Source organism: Squalius cephalus (genome assembly GCF_949319135.1).
Source record: "Squalius cephalus genome assembly, chromosome: 13".
NCBI classification, from domain to species: domain Eukaryota; kingdom Metazoa; phylum Chordata; class Actinopteri; order Cypriniformes; family Leuciscidae; genus Squalius; species Squalius cephalus.
In genome coordinates, this window is record NC_137134.1 from 4377467 (window position 1) to 4395503 (window position 18037).

An 18037-nucleotide genomic window follows, 5' to 3' on the forward strand; every position below is an offset into this window, starting at 1 on the left:
TGTAAAGATTCCCTATTGAAACTCCTTGTTGGGTCATTTTTTTTACTAGTCTTGTTCTTCTGGGAGACATGAGGACCAGGTGATAATGTTCAAGAATGTGGAGACATTAGTGCTATATGCATGCAAGTACAGGGCACAATAAGCTTGGCAGACGGTAATGTCTGAATGTGTAAATGTGTGAATATTGGGTCTTTAGGGATAAGTGGCCATTTTACGCAGAAGTGTACTTTCATTGTTATGCAATGAATAGTTTTTTGCAAGAATAACGGCGATTACTGTTCACCCTAACGTGTATTGTGAGAGCTTTGAAATGTTATAATTTTCAAATGAAAATAAGTATAAGTACATAAAAATGCTACTATATATATAATAACAATTTTATATATGTGTGTGCGTACAACAGGTGTTATATTGATATTGACTGTACTGATATATAGTACAATTTCCCAGTGATGTAAACACGTTGACTTTAAAAAAAATCCTCTGGTGTACTTTTAAGTCCTTTTTTATCGCTAAACCAAGAGCTGACAGCGCCAGGGCCATTTGCAGATTGTCAGACATCTTCACAAAACCGAATCTCTCTGTGGTGAGCGATGAAGTAAATGCTTCGGAAACGCTGATTTGTTTGCACAGGCAATACTACTTCGGGGTTCTCTTCTTGGAATGAAAATACAGACTACTGCCAACTGCGGGTACGCAACGTTATATCTCCTCACGCATGCGCAGAAAGCACCTTCTAGTTTGTAGTCCGGTGTCATCAGTTCGGTGTGTTCGAGCTCAGTTTAATTGCCCAGACGCCCGCAGACGCAGCCGACTAGAGGCGACAAGACGGTCGGCTTTCGTCGGTGCTAGTTGGGTGGCGTCGGGTTGGTGTGTCCCGGTCTTTACACCAAAACACAGGATTTGCTGAATTACTTTGGCTTAGTTTCTTTAGTTCCTTGTCTATTCTTTTTGTGCTAAAGCAGGGGTGTCCAAACTCTGTCCTGGAGCACTGGTGTCCTGAGTTTACCTCCAAACTTGCTTCAACACACCTGCTTGGAAGATTCTAGCATGCCTAGTAAGACATTAATTAGTCGTTTCGGGTGTTTAATTAGGGTACGAGCTAAAATCCGCAGGATGCCGGCCCTCCAGGACCAGGATTGGACACCCCTGGTCTAATTACTGAACCTTTTCATATTTATTCATTCATTCATTCTTTTCACAGAGGGCACCTCTAGCTGCACGCTACAGAAAATTCTTACATTTGCAACTGGATGCAGTGCTCTTCCCGCAGTTGGATTAAAGCCAAAGCCATCAATTGAATTCTTACACCCTGTTGATACTTCACCGTGGGATACTTCACAGAGAGAGAAGTTTCCAACTGCAAACACTTGCATTAATTGCTTGCGTCTCCCGTTGCACAAGAACTATGACCTTTTTAAGTCTAATATGGACTTTGCCATTTGCAACACACAAGGGTTTGGTCAGGAGTAGCCTGAGAAAAATTCAACATTCTGCAACGTAATAAAATGTTTAAAGAGTTAAGAAAAAGTTAGTGAAAACTTTAAATATTAAATACCAGTATTAATAAGTTTTATGCTGAAAAAGTTTTACACCGTTCTTAATAATGGTTTCAAAAAGGGTTTAATGTAGTTTTGCATCAAATTTTGTTTTGCATCAATTTTAATGGACATAACTGTGAACAAAATAAAGAAATGCAAACTGTTTTGAATTTTTTTTTAATAGAATGACTTTTTGTTAATGTTTTTAATGACTGTTTGTTTAGCTGAATGGAAGTTTAAAAACCTGACAAAAGATAATGCCTCAGCAGACAATTAGCAGATATTCTAAAGCTTTGGTTCTACAATAAAAAATAAATCAAACACACTACAGAAACAAATGAGCAAGCTAGTTTTCCAAATATTTTTTCACTCGGTCAGTGACAGTCGTTGAGAAATTCCATTGCAGCACCTTTGATATTTTAGTTTTAAGTCTGCAATGCCTTCTATCGCTCTCAAAACCTCTTCCTGTTGCTCCTGGCTAAGGTCAACACTGGGTTGCTGGACATTAACAGCAGGGAACTGGTCATCCAATTCAACTGGGAAACTGTGAATACCATGTTGTGCCAGAAGTGCTTCTATATTTTGCTCTCTGAATGGATCATCACCAAACACATGGTTGATAGAGGTGCTATCGACTCCCATGTTTGTCAGCATGCCATCTGTCCAGATCTGAGAGGGTGTTCGGTTGTTTTCTGTTCTTAGACGGTGATGATTCCACGCTTCATGAAACCTGCTCAGTCTGCTTTGTATTTCCGGTAAGTACACAAGCTGAAGAGAAAGCCTGTGAATGTCATTTTCAGGATCTAGGGTACCACTGTCCTCAAGGCTGTAGAATTCCTTGTAGAAACTCTGCAAAACATGCAGGAAAACATCCCTCCAAAGACGCTCAATCCTCTGATTGTGCACTGATTCCCCTGTGATGTGGCTTCTGTGCTCCACTCCATGAACAAGATTCATGAACAATGCCACTTGGGTGTTTTCTCCACCATGATCTGACCGCACTCTAGATGGAAGTCCATACACACACGTGGCTTTTAAGAACTGTGTAAGCACTGTGGCAGATCTGTTGTCTGTATTACAGTTCAAGTACGTTATAAGGCGAGAATATCCATCTATTGCTCCATGAACGACCAATCCCCATCTAAAAAGAACCATGCACCAGAAAGTTATTTTGCAACTCATTGAAAATCACATAATAAATGTAAATGCTTTTTAAAATTTTTAGTTTAGCTCCAGCTTGCCTCAACACATCTCTAGGAAGTTTTAAGCATGCCTACTAAGATTAACTGGTTCAGGTAAGTTTAATTAGGATAGGAGCCAATACATGCAGGACAGAAGCCTTGTAGGAGGGTTGTTGCTAGAAGGGATACAACTTCGACATATTTGCTTTTTCTAACCTATTTCCTCCAGTATTGCAGTTCTTAATTGAGAATTATGGAATCATTACACAATTCATGTACAACTGAACGTGACAAGACAATAAACTTCTTTGCATTTTCAACATATCTGGCAAAATGGTCACATCCAAACTAGAATTAGACCTAGAATTTCCATTTTTCAAATTTATTAGCTTCTTTGTTTGTTTTAACTGATTAACAAAAAAAAATCAATCAAACCAGAACATGAGGTTTAACAAAATTCTAATTACCTGATAAGGCGCATATTCCCATCCATATGCCACAGACTGTTTGGATATGGCACAGAATATGTTCTTCTGGCCACAGCAGCACTCCATCTACGTGCAGCAGCAGCTGGGTCAATGTTACTCAACATCACTCTCACTCTGTGTCTTGTTACCAGCAAGCCCTCTGCTCTCAGGAATGCTCTCATCATCTGTGATGTGGTATGCAAACAATGACACAAAGGCTTTGATTAAAAGTATTATACTTGAAGAACTTCTCCCAAAAAAAGCATTTTCATAATTTACTCTGCAAACCAGTAAGAATTAGATTTACTTAAATGTTTGTATTTGCATGTTCATAATTTACAGTTGTTTTTTTTAACAAAATGGCATTAAATAAATAAAATATAAATTAAGATAAAAAAAGCGTCTACAAAGTTCATATTTACAGTAATTAATGTAGAACACAGTGTGAAATTCATAAATTAAGTACAATGATAATTAAATTAAAATAAATTTACTTTTAAAATTACATTTTGTTGATGTTAAATGTTAATGTTAAAAAAATACAATTATTTAAAAAAGAAAAGATAAAAAAGGTACCTCATTTCCAGAACTAGGATAGAGTGTATGAAGTCGTCTAACGTGCCTTTCCAACTCGACGTCAGTCAACGAAGTTGTTGACCTCCTAATTGACATCCCCATTGCTTTTGTTCTCTTATATAAAAATGATGCAGAGCATCCCAAAAGTCGAGCCATGCGCTTGATGGTGTAGCCCTGTGTCATCAAGAATTCCAGCTGCTGTCTCATCACTGTGATTTTGGGTCTCCCTCGCTGACCTTTTAATACACAGAACCATGATTCAAGCACTGTTGAGCAAAAATCACTAGCAACAACTATAAACAGAACTCCTATTAAGAACAAGCAAACTGAATTCTTATTTATGTTCACTGATGCTCCATAAGGAAACACGATGCATTAAGAGCCGGTGGTGAAAACTTTGTGAATTTGACGATCAGGGTAAATTGAACTTATTTTGTCTCCTGGGGAACTTGTATCTTCTGTAGCTTCTGATGGGCACTGAATGAAAAAAAAAAATTTATATATATATATATATATATATATCTGGGTTTCCGTTGTCAGGTAATTACCGGACATTGGCCGAAAAAAAAAAAGAAATGTCCGACAAAATTAAATCTCTCCGGTCAAATTGTCCGATTAAAATTGCCTAATAATCCCGCCCCCCTATCACAATCTGAATTTGAGAATAAGCCTAAAATGTATAAAGCAAAAATACACCGACCTTTAGCTATGTTATAAAGGAACAGGCTCTACCGTTTGAAAGTTTTTAAACATTATTACATGGCTTGTTTGAATTCCAATGTGGAATGCGGTCTGTTATTTCTTGGTATCAGACCGCTGCGAAGCACTAACGGCGCCAGGATTTTGATTGTGGGCCTCCAGAAAACTGGATGGGCCAGTTAAAATAAGCCAAAAAATAAAATAATAAATAAAAACGGGTTCCCCTTCATCTCCTTTTCAGCGCTTTTCTGGACACTGAGGACAGTGACTCAGTAGCCTTCCTGAATTTAATGCGTAGCATAGGTAATAAAAAAACTTTTTGGTTGCTTTTTTAATACAATTACAATTTCATTTAATTTATTGTTTAATAAAGTTATAGGCCTATTATGCTATTTTTAGTTTATTAACAGCAACAACAGCTCAGCTGTAGCCTAAAGATGAAGTTGACTATTGCCTTCTCCGTAGTGAACGCGCCTAGAGAGAAATGCACATCATGGATTACATAATCAGAGAGTAGCCTATTTCTTTTCGTTTTAAATTGTTAAAAATACATTTCAAGCTTTCTTAAAATATATTTCATGTCTGTGAGGCCTACGCTGAGTTTCGTTAAATTAGGATGAGATGCGCTCCTGTTCACGAGCAATGCAAGTGACCTCTCGGGCGCCTGCATGATTAGGCCTATCGTCTGCTATATTTGCTGCTTATATTGGTTAATAAAAAAAAAATTAAAATTAAGATACAATTTATACAAAACGAAATTCACTTCAAAAAAGTCTTTCTACAAAACCAAACTTAATTAAGTGGTCAAAATCATGTCTGACCCGCTCCATGTCTCTCGATATATTGCGCATCCTATCTTACTTGTGCGGTTCACTTTTCATAATCAACATAAATTAAAAAATAACATTATAATATTTTAACAAATATTTAACTAAATGAGCTTATTTAATGGCTACAACACGTAGGTTATAGTAGACCTAGACTCTCTATTTGTACAAATTGCTGCACATTCATTTTATTCTGAAATTTGCACACTAAGTTGAAAGGCATTTGTTTGTGCATGCATAGCAAAACATATCTGCAACATTTATCAAGTTCACTGATAATTATGCGCGCATTTATTAATTATTATCTTAATGAATAATGAAAGAAGGACGAACCATATAAACTGCGTTGTTTGTTTAGAATGGAATGGATTGCAAATAGATCCGAATGAAGAAACGTACAAAACCATAGTAGAAAATGGTTTGTTAAACTATGAATGTGAAACCATAGTAAAAACAATTGGCGTTGATTGACGCCAATCGGACGTTAATGTTTTTTTTCCATTTTTTTATTATTTGAAAGTTAGGCTAATAAACATGTTGCATTCGGCCTGATTATGTAATTTTTAGCGCAATTTTCCACCGGACAAAATTGCGATTGTTAACTCATGATTTCTGTTCTGTCTGTGCGCACCAATCTTGCACTTCTATCTACTCCTCAACCAGACCACCTAGAGACTTTGGGTTTTCGGCATTATGTTAAGGAAGGTCTAATCTCGGGAACGCACAAAAAAAATCCAGGAAAAAATTTACTATCTCTTAGTGTTGTGATCCCATGACGTCAGAAAATTGCGCTAAAACACTCACTGAGTTTTTATTACTTGTTTAAGTTACATAGCCTGCCTCCAGTTTTCCTCAACTTGACTAATTAAGAGGCGATATTTGACCGGCATATTATCAAAATGTCCGGAAAACGAAACCTCTGCCGGTCACTTTGACCGGCACCATTTTTTTCTAGCGGAAACTCTGATATATATATATATATGTAGGCAAAATAAGAAAAATGTACACATCTTCAAACATGTTCAAACATTTAAATCCATCGGCTCTTAATGCATTGTATTTCCTTCTGGTGCATCAGTGAGTGTTTGAACCTTTTGTAATAGTTACATGAGTCCCTCGGTTGTCCTCAGTGCGAAAAGATGGATTTTTAAATATATTTTTTTCAGATAAGCAGTGGGCAATTTAACTGCTCAGGACAAACAAGAGACTCATGAACAACCACCACTAAACAAACAAACAAACAAACAAAAAACAGCTGTGGATAATTCAATTAACTATGGAAGCCCATTTATTGCGATTTTTTTTTTCCAGAGTTGTGATATAAACTCGCAATGCTGACTTTTTTTCTCAGAATTCTGAGATATAAACCAAAGTCCCTCTTTTATATAAACTCGCAATTGCGACTTAATTGCGAGATATATAGTCTCAATTGCGAGTTATAAAGTCAGAATCCTGACTTTTTTCTCACAATTGCGATTTTTTATCTATAGCAATTCTGACTTTTGTTTCTCTTTGCTACACTTTGTGGCAGAGCACAATAGAAAACGAGATCTTTTCTTGTTCAAACGACATATGTCATAAAAACGATATGATTTTCTCATAGCTATAAGGTACATGGTTATAATATGTGAGCGAGCTAAGCGCTTGTCAGCGTTGCCTTCGCCACAGTCCTGACATAAAGCAGGATGTGCGCTGCTTAAGTTATAGAAATACAGTTTACATTATTTTAATGTAATGGTTTCAATTGTAGCAGCATGTTTATTAGGATTAATCTGTCTAACTGCAAAATCCAAATACTAACCGAAAGAAAAAGAATATAAATGACAAACGGTTTGATTGTATTGTGAAGATAATAATTTCGTTCTGTTTTAAAAATGGAAAAAGAAATTAGGCTGAGCCAGATTTTTCTATTTTTGTTCAAAAAGAGAGCTTTCAATATTTGTGCTTGGGCGGCCCTGAAAAGCCACTTTTCAATTTCAGCTCAACCTGTCTCTCTCCCATCAGAACAGAGCCGGCTCTCCCTATAAGCGAACTAAGCGGCTGCTTAGGGCCCCGCCGCCACTAGAGGGCCCCCTAACTACATATGGTACTCGCCGGTGTCGCCGCGGTTTAACAGTCAACCAACCGTGTGAAATCGTTTTCTTCCCTGGACTTGGATATTTGACCGCAAAAATGAAATCGGGTGCAGAAAAAAGGAGAAAAAAATCCCATTATAGCAGAGCTACTACTCTAACGAAATCCACATTTTAATAAGTTTTTACTGTAGAATTATTTTTGCATTAATTTTTGAACTTGGCACATTACACAATGCACAAAGAGCTGCCTATTGCATTTTCTGCACAATTCGCGGTGCTATTTCACAGCAGCCTCGGAGGGTGCGTTAAATTGGACATTATCCCATTATAGTAGAGCTACTACTCTAACGAAATACAAATTTTAAGCAGTTTTTACTGTAGAATTATTTTTGTATGATTTTTTAAACTTGGCACTTTACACAATGTACAAAGAGCTGCCTATTGCATTTTCTGCACAATTCGCGGCGCTGTTTCTCGGCAACCAGACGGTGCGTTAAAGTGGACATTATCCCATAGTAGAGGCACTATAACGAAACCCACATTTTAAGCAGTTTTAACTGTAGAATTATTTTTGTATGAACTACATGTAATGTGCAACAATGACTCTGTAAAATGTAAAAAGTGTTACCAAGAGTTTTTATTAGATTTATGTAGCCTATTTATTACTAAACATTTTATATATACATTTGGCTAATGATTGTTCGCTGAAATATTATTTTTGTAGTTGGAATATATAGAAAAATAAATACCAACTCAAACTAGAATCTTTTGCAGAATTTTTAATCTCTTTGATACATCAATATAGAAGAATGTGTTTAAATCACTTTAGAAGGAAGCATAGAAATTAGCCTACTGGTCCAACTTCTCCCTCTTTTTAAAGTGTGGAAAAGGGAAAAGAAGTTCAAAGATCGAGACTCCGGCAACACTTGTAGTAGGCCTATATGCAACAACTTTATTGAAGACTTTTTAATACTAAAGGTTTAAATCTGTAATCTTTACTTTTACTGTTTCAGTGAGTGTACTTTAATAAGCAGTAAAGTAATTGTGGGCAATCATGTTAAAAGAGGTACAGATGAAATGTGGAAGGGTTAGATTGTATACAGTTGCTGGTTTGCGGTGGCAATACTCCATTATTCACTACAAGGCAGGGCCCCAAAATGATCCTGCTTAGGGCCCCCAGATTTACAGAGCCGGCCCTGCATCAGAATAAATGTTTGTCTGATGCATTCTGCATAGGCTATATTACTTGCAAATATACATCTCATATAAAGCGCAACACTGCACTTTTCGGGTCGCCGGCGCGATCAGCTTACACTGTGATAACAGAGGAAATAAATATAAATGTCTTCCTTATTTTATGCACTTCCACAATAACAACAAAACGTTACAAATTGCTTTGACTGTAGAAACAAATAATAATAATATTAATCATAATAATAGGCTAATCATAAAATCGCCTTTGTAATAATTATTTGGATGACTTAAATTTGATGTAACTGCAAATACGAAATATGAGCAGAAATAAATAAATAAATATTATATAAAAATAATATGCCTAATAATAATAGCTTATTATATATTTCGTTTTGTTTGAGTAACAGAAAAACGAAAATTAAGGAAGATGTTTCGTATTATTATTGATTATTATCAGCGTGGAAAATAGTTATGCTGCTTCACATTTTTGGGAAAATTGCAATACATCTTACGCTACTTTTCAGGATTCTATGGTGAAAGTTCATCTTGCTTACTTTACCTGGACAAAATTATTTCGTGGCCACGACATTTTATCACGTCCCCAAGACAAATCTAATAAGTGAACCCAGCACGCCCCCTACTGGTCACAGCAGTAATAAAATCGCATGGGTGTTTGAATTAATTTAAGGATTAGGCTAATGGTGCAACTGTAATGAATATTAGGGCACTTTGTCTCGTGGCACTGACAACAGACCTATTTTGTTTCATTTCATCTTCCTAAAAAATCTCCCTTAGTTAAACTAGAATTAAATAGGCTTCTATTCGCTACTTCATGTCTGACATAGGCTATAGCTAGGCCAATAGAAGTAATTTGCAAGTTTTGTTTCCTATAAAGGACTTAACAGACATGTTATTAAATTCAGGCTACTTTGGTTTTACTTAGTAGCCTAGACTTGTGACAGTAAATACAAAGCATCTGTGTATGATACAAGCTGCAGTATAGAGGTTATGTATAGTTTAATGTAAACATATTACAGATACCTGAGCGAATTCGAGAGACTGTGAAAGCTTCATCTCTGCGCTCCCCGAGTGACTGTCTGATGAAAACTCTGAGATCCTCAATGCTGCTGAGAAGTTCTTCCATCGTTTCAGAAGATAACAGTCCCTCGATTCTTCTCAAATTTAATAATGAAGAATCAATGGCCATCAGCTGTGCGCTTCCAATGTTTCCCTGGTTTATCGATCGTTCAACATATTTGCATTTTCTACATATTTGTTCAAGTACTTCCGCCATTTTCACCTTCTGTCTTTCCCTTCTTCTTTCCGTCTTCTTCTTTCCGTATCCTGTGTAATCTCTATCCTATACGTTGCTGGCTCATTAATATTCAACATACGATTAGCATACTGGGCAGAAATGCAAATTTTAAAAGTACTAGTATCTATTAAGTTCAAGATATCTTTGGTCTTATAAGTTACTAGTAACTAAACAATAAGAACTAGTTCTATTTTTTGTTAACAGGAAGAGTATAATTAAATACTAGTCACTATTGGAATAAGTACTAGTATCTAATGAATAAGTACTAGTATCTAAAGAAAAAGTACTAGTATCTAATGAATAAGTACTAGTATCTAATGAATAAGTACTAGTACCTAAAGAATAAGTACTAGTATCTAATGAATAAGTACTAGTATCTAATGAATAAGTACTAGTACTTAATGGAAAAGATACTAGTATCTAAAAAATAAGTACTAGTAACATGAAAATAGATACTAGTACGGGAAATAGATTAAATGTCAAAACGGCTTGCCATACTGCAATTGAATTGTAGATATCTGTAATTCTAGTTTGAGATATCTTCAATTTGATTCTGACTAGTCATAACTCCAGTTCAAGATATCTTTAATTCACCTTAATTCAAGATATCTACATGTTCCTTTTCAGATATCTTAAATTAAGTTTTGACTAGGCGAAATGACGTTGTAGATATCTGTAACTGGAGTTATGACTAGGCGAAATTACGTTGTTGATATCTCAAACTGGAGTTAGGGATAGTCATAATTTAATTGTAGATATCTATTATCAAGTTATAGATATCTTGAAATAAATTTTGATTAGAGATATCTGAAATTTGAGATATCTGTAACTTTCATTCTGCCTAGTCAAAATGTAATTACAGATATCTTAAATTAGAGTTTTGACTAGGCGAAATGACGTTGCAGATATCTGTATGCAAATTAGGCCCGCATCACACTTTAGGCGGGAGCGTTGTTTTTTTAATCATTCAAATCGCACCTGTTAACTGTTAACTTAATTAGCACTGATTAGCACCATGTTGGAGCAGCCAGAGGGCGAAGGAATTTTTAATCGTCTTTTTAATGCTGCAGCCCGTGCAAGACAGGAGCTGGCAGCGAGAAATGATGATTCCTTACTTTCCACAACAAGACGATTATTTCGCCGGCGAGTTCATCGAGGTCGAGGTAATTTTTTATTTTTTAACATCAGAATTGCTAATGTGCTATCAGAGGTTCGGGGTAGTTGTTTAATAACTTAAAGCAAAACAGTTGCCAAAATGCATTATAGGGTCTTTTTGTGAATGTACTCGAGTCAAATGTAGCCTGCTACTTCGTTTAAAATTTATATTGACAATAAAAACTTCACTTTTAAGGTCTAACTAATGGCTTTTTGAATGGGTTCGCTAGGTGCACTAGCAGCTAGAACTACTGCAAATATACATGAAAAATAGCTATTTCTTAAATCTCAAGAAGGCACGACAACATGACACTTTGCTTTTAGTATTATAAGGGTCCCTATGAACTCAAGCATTGAGAACATTGTTCGTGTACAAAGACGAGTTTGTTAGCACAAGACCTAGCTCACTTTTTTTTTTTTTTTTTTTTTGCGTAATTATAAATCAGTACAAATGAAATACAGAACCATGAACATGTGGGGATACAGAGATAAGGAAAAACTAAAAGTTACATTTATAAAACGTAAAGCTTTTTTTATTGGAGGGTTTTTTTTTTTTTTTTTGAAGTGATGACAATAATTTTAAATCATAAGAAAATACTTTGCAGTTAGGTATTTGAATTTATGGTAGGCCTGTCTTGCTTTGTGAATATGATACCATCATACAAAAATTTTATATATCTAGCTTTTTATTTTCAGAGACATCCGAGTGAAAAAGAACCTTACTGACAGAAATATTACACAACTGATGAAATGCAAGATGGAAGCTGAAATTTAAAACCACAATTTAGTCTTCGTGAGCTTAATGTAGTTTTGTTTTGATACATTTAAACCATATAGTTCAATCTTAAGAATAAAGTCTCCACTATTGTTTACTAAGTCTGAAACAAAAAAACAATGCCCTTATTAAACCAATAAGGGAAGAAAAATGATTTACAGGCTGATAATATTGGTTGTTCCATATGATATGAGGAGAAAAATTGTGTTTAAAGATCAGCTTCCATGACATAACATGGAAAGTTTCATAGGTAGTCTCGTACATTTAAAGTCACAAGAAAGCAAAAATTTTAAATTTCCACATCTTTTAAAAATCAAATTAGGAATCCAAAACCAGACTGAATTCCCCTTTAAACATTTTTTTCCAACCAGTTTTTTAAAAACCTGGTTCAAGGTAAAAAGTCTAAAACATGCAAACCTTCCTTTGAGTACGGTTGAGTTCAATATTTCCTGCTGGTGTGTTGCCCTTTATTTTTCCATATAAATTTAAAATTAAGTGTCAATAAATTTACAGGCAACCGAATCAACATAAATGGATATAGAAGGATAAACAAAGTGTGAAATTCCTTCAGCTTTAGATAACAGCGTTCTGCCATATATTGTAAGTTCTCTTTAAGCTAAAGATCTTTTTGGCAGAATCTAATTTAGGGGAATTCAGAGAATTCTTTTTTTCTGTTCTAAGGAAGTTAAGTGTTATTGCACTTCCATTGCAAGAATAACATGCATGCCAGCATCTTTATTAAAGTGTATTAGAGTGAATCTCTCTCATAAATCTTATGTTAACTATAGCTTACAGTAATTTTAAGCATGAATCCCCCCCCCCCCCACACACACACACACACACACACACATTTTAGCCAAGAATTACTGCTGACACTTATGTATTTGTGTTTTACAGGAGGATCTGGTGGCCGCAGGGAAAACCCTATTTGGCAAGCAAAACTTTTCCTCCTCCCAGGGCCAGATAATGGTTTTCTGCCCCCCACAATAGAACTTGAGGAACTGGCTAAACATGGATTAGGTAAATGTGAGATTGAAGCAGATAAGAATTGAGTGTTATTTACTTGTACACCTTATCTTACCTTCTTGCAAAGAAAGCTATGGAATGAGCTGCTTTGAATTTTGTTAGCTTGAGCCTGTATGGTCCGATTTGTTGTAATGTCTCTATATTGGGAAACATTTGACTGTTAATACATTTAACATTTGTTTTAAAGAAATATTGTAGAGCAGTTTACTCTTTGATGCATTTCTATAACAGTTTCCATGTAGCCATTTTAATAGTTACACCTATGCAACACTTTCTCATGTTAAGGCATCACTTTGAAAGTGTCCAGAAATACCTCCCAATGAATCCTTTTGCATTAGCTATCTGAAGTTAGTCAGTGGTGGTTATGGTTAGTGTGAGGATCTGGGTGGTGCATTCAGACGCTAAGGCAAGCTACACCATATATTGTATGTTAATGTTCTTTCACATATGGTCAAATGTGTGATGGCCTTGTGAGTGAGACCAGGCTCTTTCTTCTGCAATTTTCTTAGTGTATGGGTTTGTTTAGATTCAAAGCTGTAAACTTTGTAGAAACACAAATGATCTTAGGTTAACTGTCATACAGGTGTACTTTTGGGGTTTGGCAACACTACGATTATGTCTGAAAATGAGTCCTGAATGCTAGGAGTCCTGAAAGATCTTGCAGCAACTAATGAATGTTACTTTGCCACTAGGAACTGATTATACTGATGTTTACTTTTCCATTTTTAGGAAAACCTGTGCATGAGTCAACGGAGGCCGGATGCACAAACTCAAAGATTGTGTTAAACTGGAGTTTATCTGAATTAAACAACTTTGTTTGCCAAAGCTACCCTCGTATCAGTTTAAATTTGGTAGGCTTTGAATTGGCAAGGACAGGCAAAGGACGCAAGATCCAGAAATTGCAAGTTAGTTCTGTGAAGGAACTAAAAGCTGTTGTTGGCAAAAGCAGGCTTTACATCATGCCACGAGCCAATGTTTTGCAGGTATGGAATTATGCACAGGGATTTATATCATACTATCATATAAATGTGTTCTCTGTAATGTCTATGCCTATAACTGAAGTTACCCTCTGCTCAGGTAACATCACCACCCTCTGCCATGTCCCAGAATTCATTCCCACCACTCGCAGCTCCAGCAGTAGATGAGACCTCAGAAGTGGTTTCAGATCAGGTCCATATTAAAATGATTGCACATCTAATGATTTTATGTCCACTATACACTTTTTAGTGATGAGTGACAAATACAAATAAAAACCCTTTTGTTATTTTTTTTAAAATGTACAGTATTAAGATGTATCTATTTATTCTGTGTGATGTCTGAGCAGTTACATTCCCTAGGATAACAGTTTTTTCTACAGATGGATATTTTCAGTTTCAATTCAGTTGAATTGGCCTTTCATTAACCTTAATATAAATGATATGTTTTTGCACAGTGCACATTTAATGTTAGGTGACAGTTCAAGTAACTTCTTTACTGTGCAGTGACTAACAAATTCTTTGTCATTATATATTTTTTGTCTTCTCTTAGGTAATGACACCATCCGCAGCCATTCCCCAGAACTCACAACCATCCAGCACTACAGCACTTGATGAAATCTCCTTCAGCTCTGAGACTACAGAATCTGTAAATCTCCGTGTGAGTGAAGTTATTTTTGATGTTGTCAATGGTTGTAAATATGACTGATTTGTGACTCATAGTTGTACTTTATTTCCTTCAGGAGTGGCGAGCTGTACGTTCCCAGCAAGATGAAGAATATAATGCTGCTTTGTTGGCAGATATAGAAAAGGTAATTTGACTATTCACAGTTTGCTTGCCAAGGTTAAATTTTTGCTTAAAACAAAAAATGTGTATTACATATATGGTATTTCAGGACAGAAGGAGGCACAGCTATGAGGTTCTGGAAGAAAAGCGCAAAAAGGTTAGTGCTGCCACTAAATATTTTATTGTTTAATTTTTAGCGCAATTTTCCACCGGACAAAATTGCGATTGTTAACTCATGATTTCCGTTCTGTCTGTGCGCACCAATCTTGCACTTCTATCTACTCCTCAACCAGACCCAGGGTTTTTCCTGGGTCAAAATTGGTCTTCGGTGGTGGCTGACCGACATGGTCATCCACACACAGCAAAGAGTACCCTAGTACCCACATGATCCGCAAGCCCAATATTGACAATAAATGTTACATTTAAAATAAATACAAAGAAACAGTTTGTGATTTTTTTTTTCTTATCCTATTTATTCATGAAAAAATGATCACTGACAGGCTAGTAAAAGAAAGCGATTACAACTTATTTTATATCTATACCTTGATGTTTGTTTCTTTTGTTCCTCGTTGTTAATATTTGGTTGTTCATTCTTTTTATTTTATTTTTTGGGGGGGCCATCATAGGGGTGGGCGATATGCCAAAAATATCATAACACAATTTTTTTTTCAGGAAAATCACGATTCACGGTTTTATCACGATTCTTTTTATATTTTGTTTTTACTATTTTGTGACTGAGCATTACAGCCAAACTAATGTCCATATTTTAAAAAACAAAGCCTTAGGTAACAACAAAAAAAACTAAATGGCAGACAGGGGCAAAGATAAAAATATTTGTCATTATTTTCTTTGTTATTAAATATTAAGATCAAAGATACACATTACACATACACAACTTAATATACAAATTAAATAAACAGTGCTTTATGTTTTCAGCTACAGTAGGTGTATTTAACAGTAGCATTGAAGAAAGTAATTAAATGAACAAATATGAAATTAAAACAAAATAGACTTCACTGTATGAATTATACATTGATACTTATTAAAGCTACTTAAAGTTATCAGTCAATAGTTTTGTTGGTTTATTAACATTAAAGGAATAGTTCTCCTAAAAATTCAAATTGTCATAATTTACTCTTTCAAGTTGTTTTAAACTCGAATAAGTTTGTTTCTTCTGTTAAAAATAGAAGTTATTTGGAAGAATGTGGGTAACCAAACAGTTGATGTACCCCAGTGACTACCATAGTATATTTTTCTCCTATGGAAGTCAATGGGGACCAGCTACTGTTTGGATAGCCACATTCTTCAAAATATTAATATTAGAAAAATATTAGAAAATATTAGAAGGAAATTAATACAGGTTTGGAACAAGACAACATTAGAGTGCGTAAATGATGAGAAGTTTTATTTTTGGGTGAACTATCCCTTTAAGGACAAGCGGCAGCGTGTTTACTGAAGCTACTGTCTCTTTAAAAGAGCTGCGCGCGACGCGTCTAACGCATTTTGACAAGCAGATTTACTCAATTTTCTCAAGTTTGCTTTCACTTTAGACATAACTGACTTTATGTAAACCTTGTGTGTATTTAACAGTATAAGCACAATAAGACTCGAAAGATAACTTAGTCCAGTATCCAGGCGCTGGTAGACAGGCTTTTAGTGCATGTGAGCTTCACATGCACGCGCTGAGAAACGCACGCGTCGAGAACAGCGCATCAGCACGCGAATTAAATGTTTAACCGACAAGGCATTAAAGCACATGCAAATTATGAACCTTTGTGAACTGCAGTGTCCTGTCCCTCGGCTCAAAGGAGTCATTAGGTCGCGAATCGGACTTTAGCGGACGTGTTGTGTGGGAAATTGGGAATCCAGACTGTTAGGACATCACGAAAGATTTGTCAACACACACAAAAACACTTCAAACTTTTTTTTTTTTTTTTGCGTTTATTTAAAGTTATGTCAGCTGCATGTGCGGAATGCTTGTCACAAGTTGTAAGAGAAGATAAGGCATTTTTTTTTTGACTGCAATTCACACCCAGCGCTAATTCAGCAAAAATATTCTCCGAATGCACCGCGTGAAACATGGATTCGGTCTTCCGACCTTTAGGATCAGTTGATTTTGATGCGAAGGGAGAGAGCAAAGACAGAACTGAAGACGGGGAGTGCCCGCGCGGGGGTGGGGCGATGTGATCGTTCTCTCCGTCACTCCGTCAGTAGCCTGCTTCACTCACAAAACCCAATTACAGATCAAATAAGGCTTTGGCGGGACAAAAAATCGTTTTGGCGGCCGCCAAAAAATTTTCAATGTAGGAAAAACCCTGAGACCACCTAGAGACTTCGGGTTTTCGGCATTGTTAAGGAAGGTCTAATCTTGGGAACCCACAAAAAAAACAAAAAAAAATCCAGGAAAAGATTTACTATCTCTTAGTGTTGTGATCCCATGAGGTCAGAAAATTGCGCTAAAACACTCACCGAGGTTTTATTACTTGTTTATATATATATCTCTATCTATATCCTTTTTTTTTTCTTTTTTTTTTAGGCCATTGAGGAAAGACGCCAGCGAATGACAGCCCGTGTTGAACCTCTTGATGGAAAATATCTGAAAGCCAAATATCCAAATGGAGATGTGAATAAGAGGAAGTTCATCATGTCTGATCCAATTCAAGTAAGAAGTTCATTGTGAAGGATTAAGGTGTTTTTTACATAGATGTTTTATTTAGTTATTTTTCCTCATTTCTGGATATCTTTATTAATATTTGCCATCATGGGCTCTTTGTTTTTAGGTCTTGTTTGATTTTATTGGAACAGATGAAATGGCCAGTGAGGTGTTCAGAATCCAGGAAGCTACTACTTCAAATGCTATAGAAAGCACTTCTACTGGGTCAATTTCAGATCATGGAATCAAACCGTTCTCTACATTGTATGTCCTTTGGACATCCCCTTTTGATTATCTGGTAAGTTACTACGACAGTATCACTTGAACAATTTTTTATTTTTTTTCATAATGATTTTGATTTGGCCATATGCATTACCTTTTATTGATCAGTTATCATTTTTTGGCCTGATTGTCCCTGTTAAGTTTTCTTAAGGCTTGTTAAGAATCCCTGCGTCCCAGTTTACCTACTTATACCATGCCCTAAAAGTATGTGCTCTTTTTGTGAAGAAAAAGTACATACTTTTGAGTGTGTGAGAAGACTAGGCAAGCTTTTGGGACATACTATCCAGTCATAAAACGGACACCATAAACTGGCCTGTCAATCATCTTTTCACAGTTAATATCCTCCACAATTTCATTTAATTTGCTACTAGCCTGAGAGAAAATATTTATGAGCCTTGCATGTAAAGACATTTACATTTATGCATTTGGCAGATGCTTTTATCCAAAGCGACTTACATTGCATTCAAGGTACACATTTTACATTTTGTCAGTTCTTCCTTTCCCTTGGAA

At 35.8% G+C, this 18037-nt stretch overlaps 1 protein-coding gene across 1 annotated transcript; it reads left to right on the top strand.

Annotated features, from left to right (window-relative positions):
- Positions 1–10890: 10890 nt before the first annotated feature.
- On the top strand, positions 10891–17272 carry LOC307170544 (uncharacterized protein; the record flags this gene model as incomplete). The annotated part of the gene is made up of 8 exons (XM_079891667.1): positions 10891–11032; positions 12703–12825; positions 13561–13814; positions 13909–14001; positions 14359–14466; positions 14549–14617; positions 14702–14749; positions 17129–17272. 8 exons carry the CDS (start codon positions 10891–10893, stop codon positions 17270–17272), a joined length of 981 nt encoding a protein of 326 aa, XP_079747793.1.
- Positions 17273–18037: the final 765 nt, after the last annotated feature.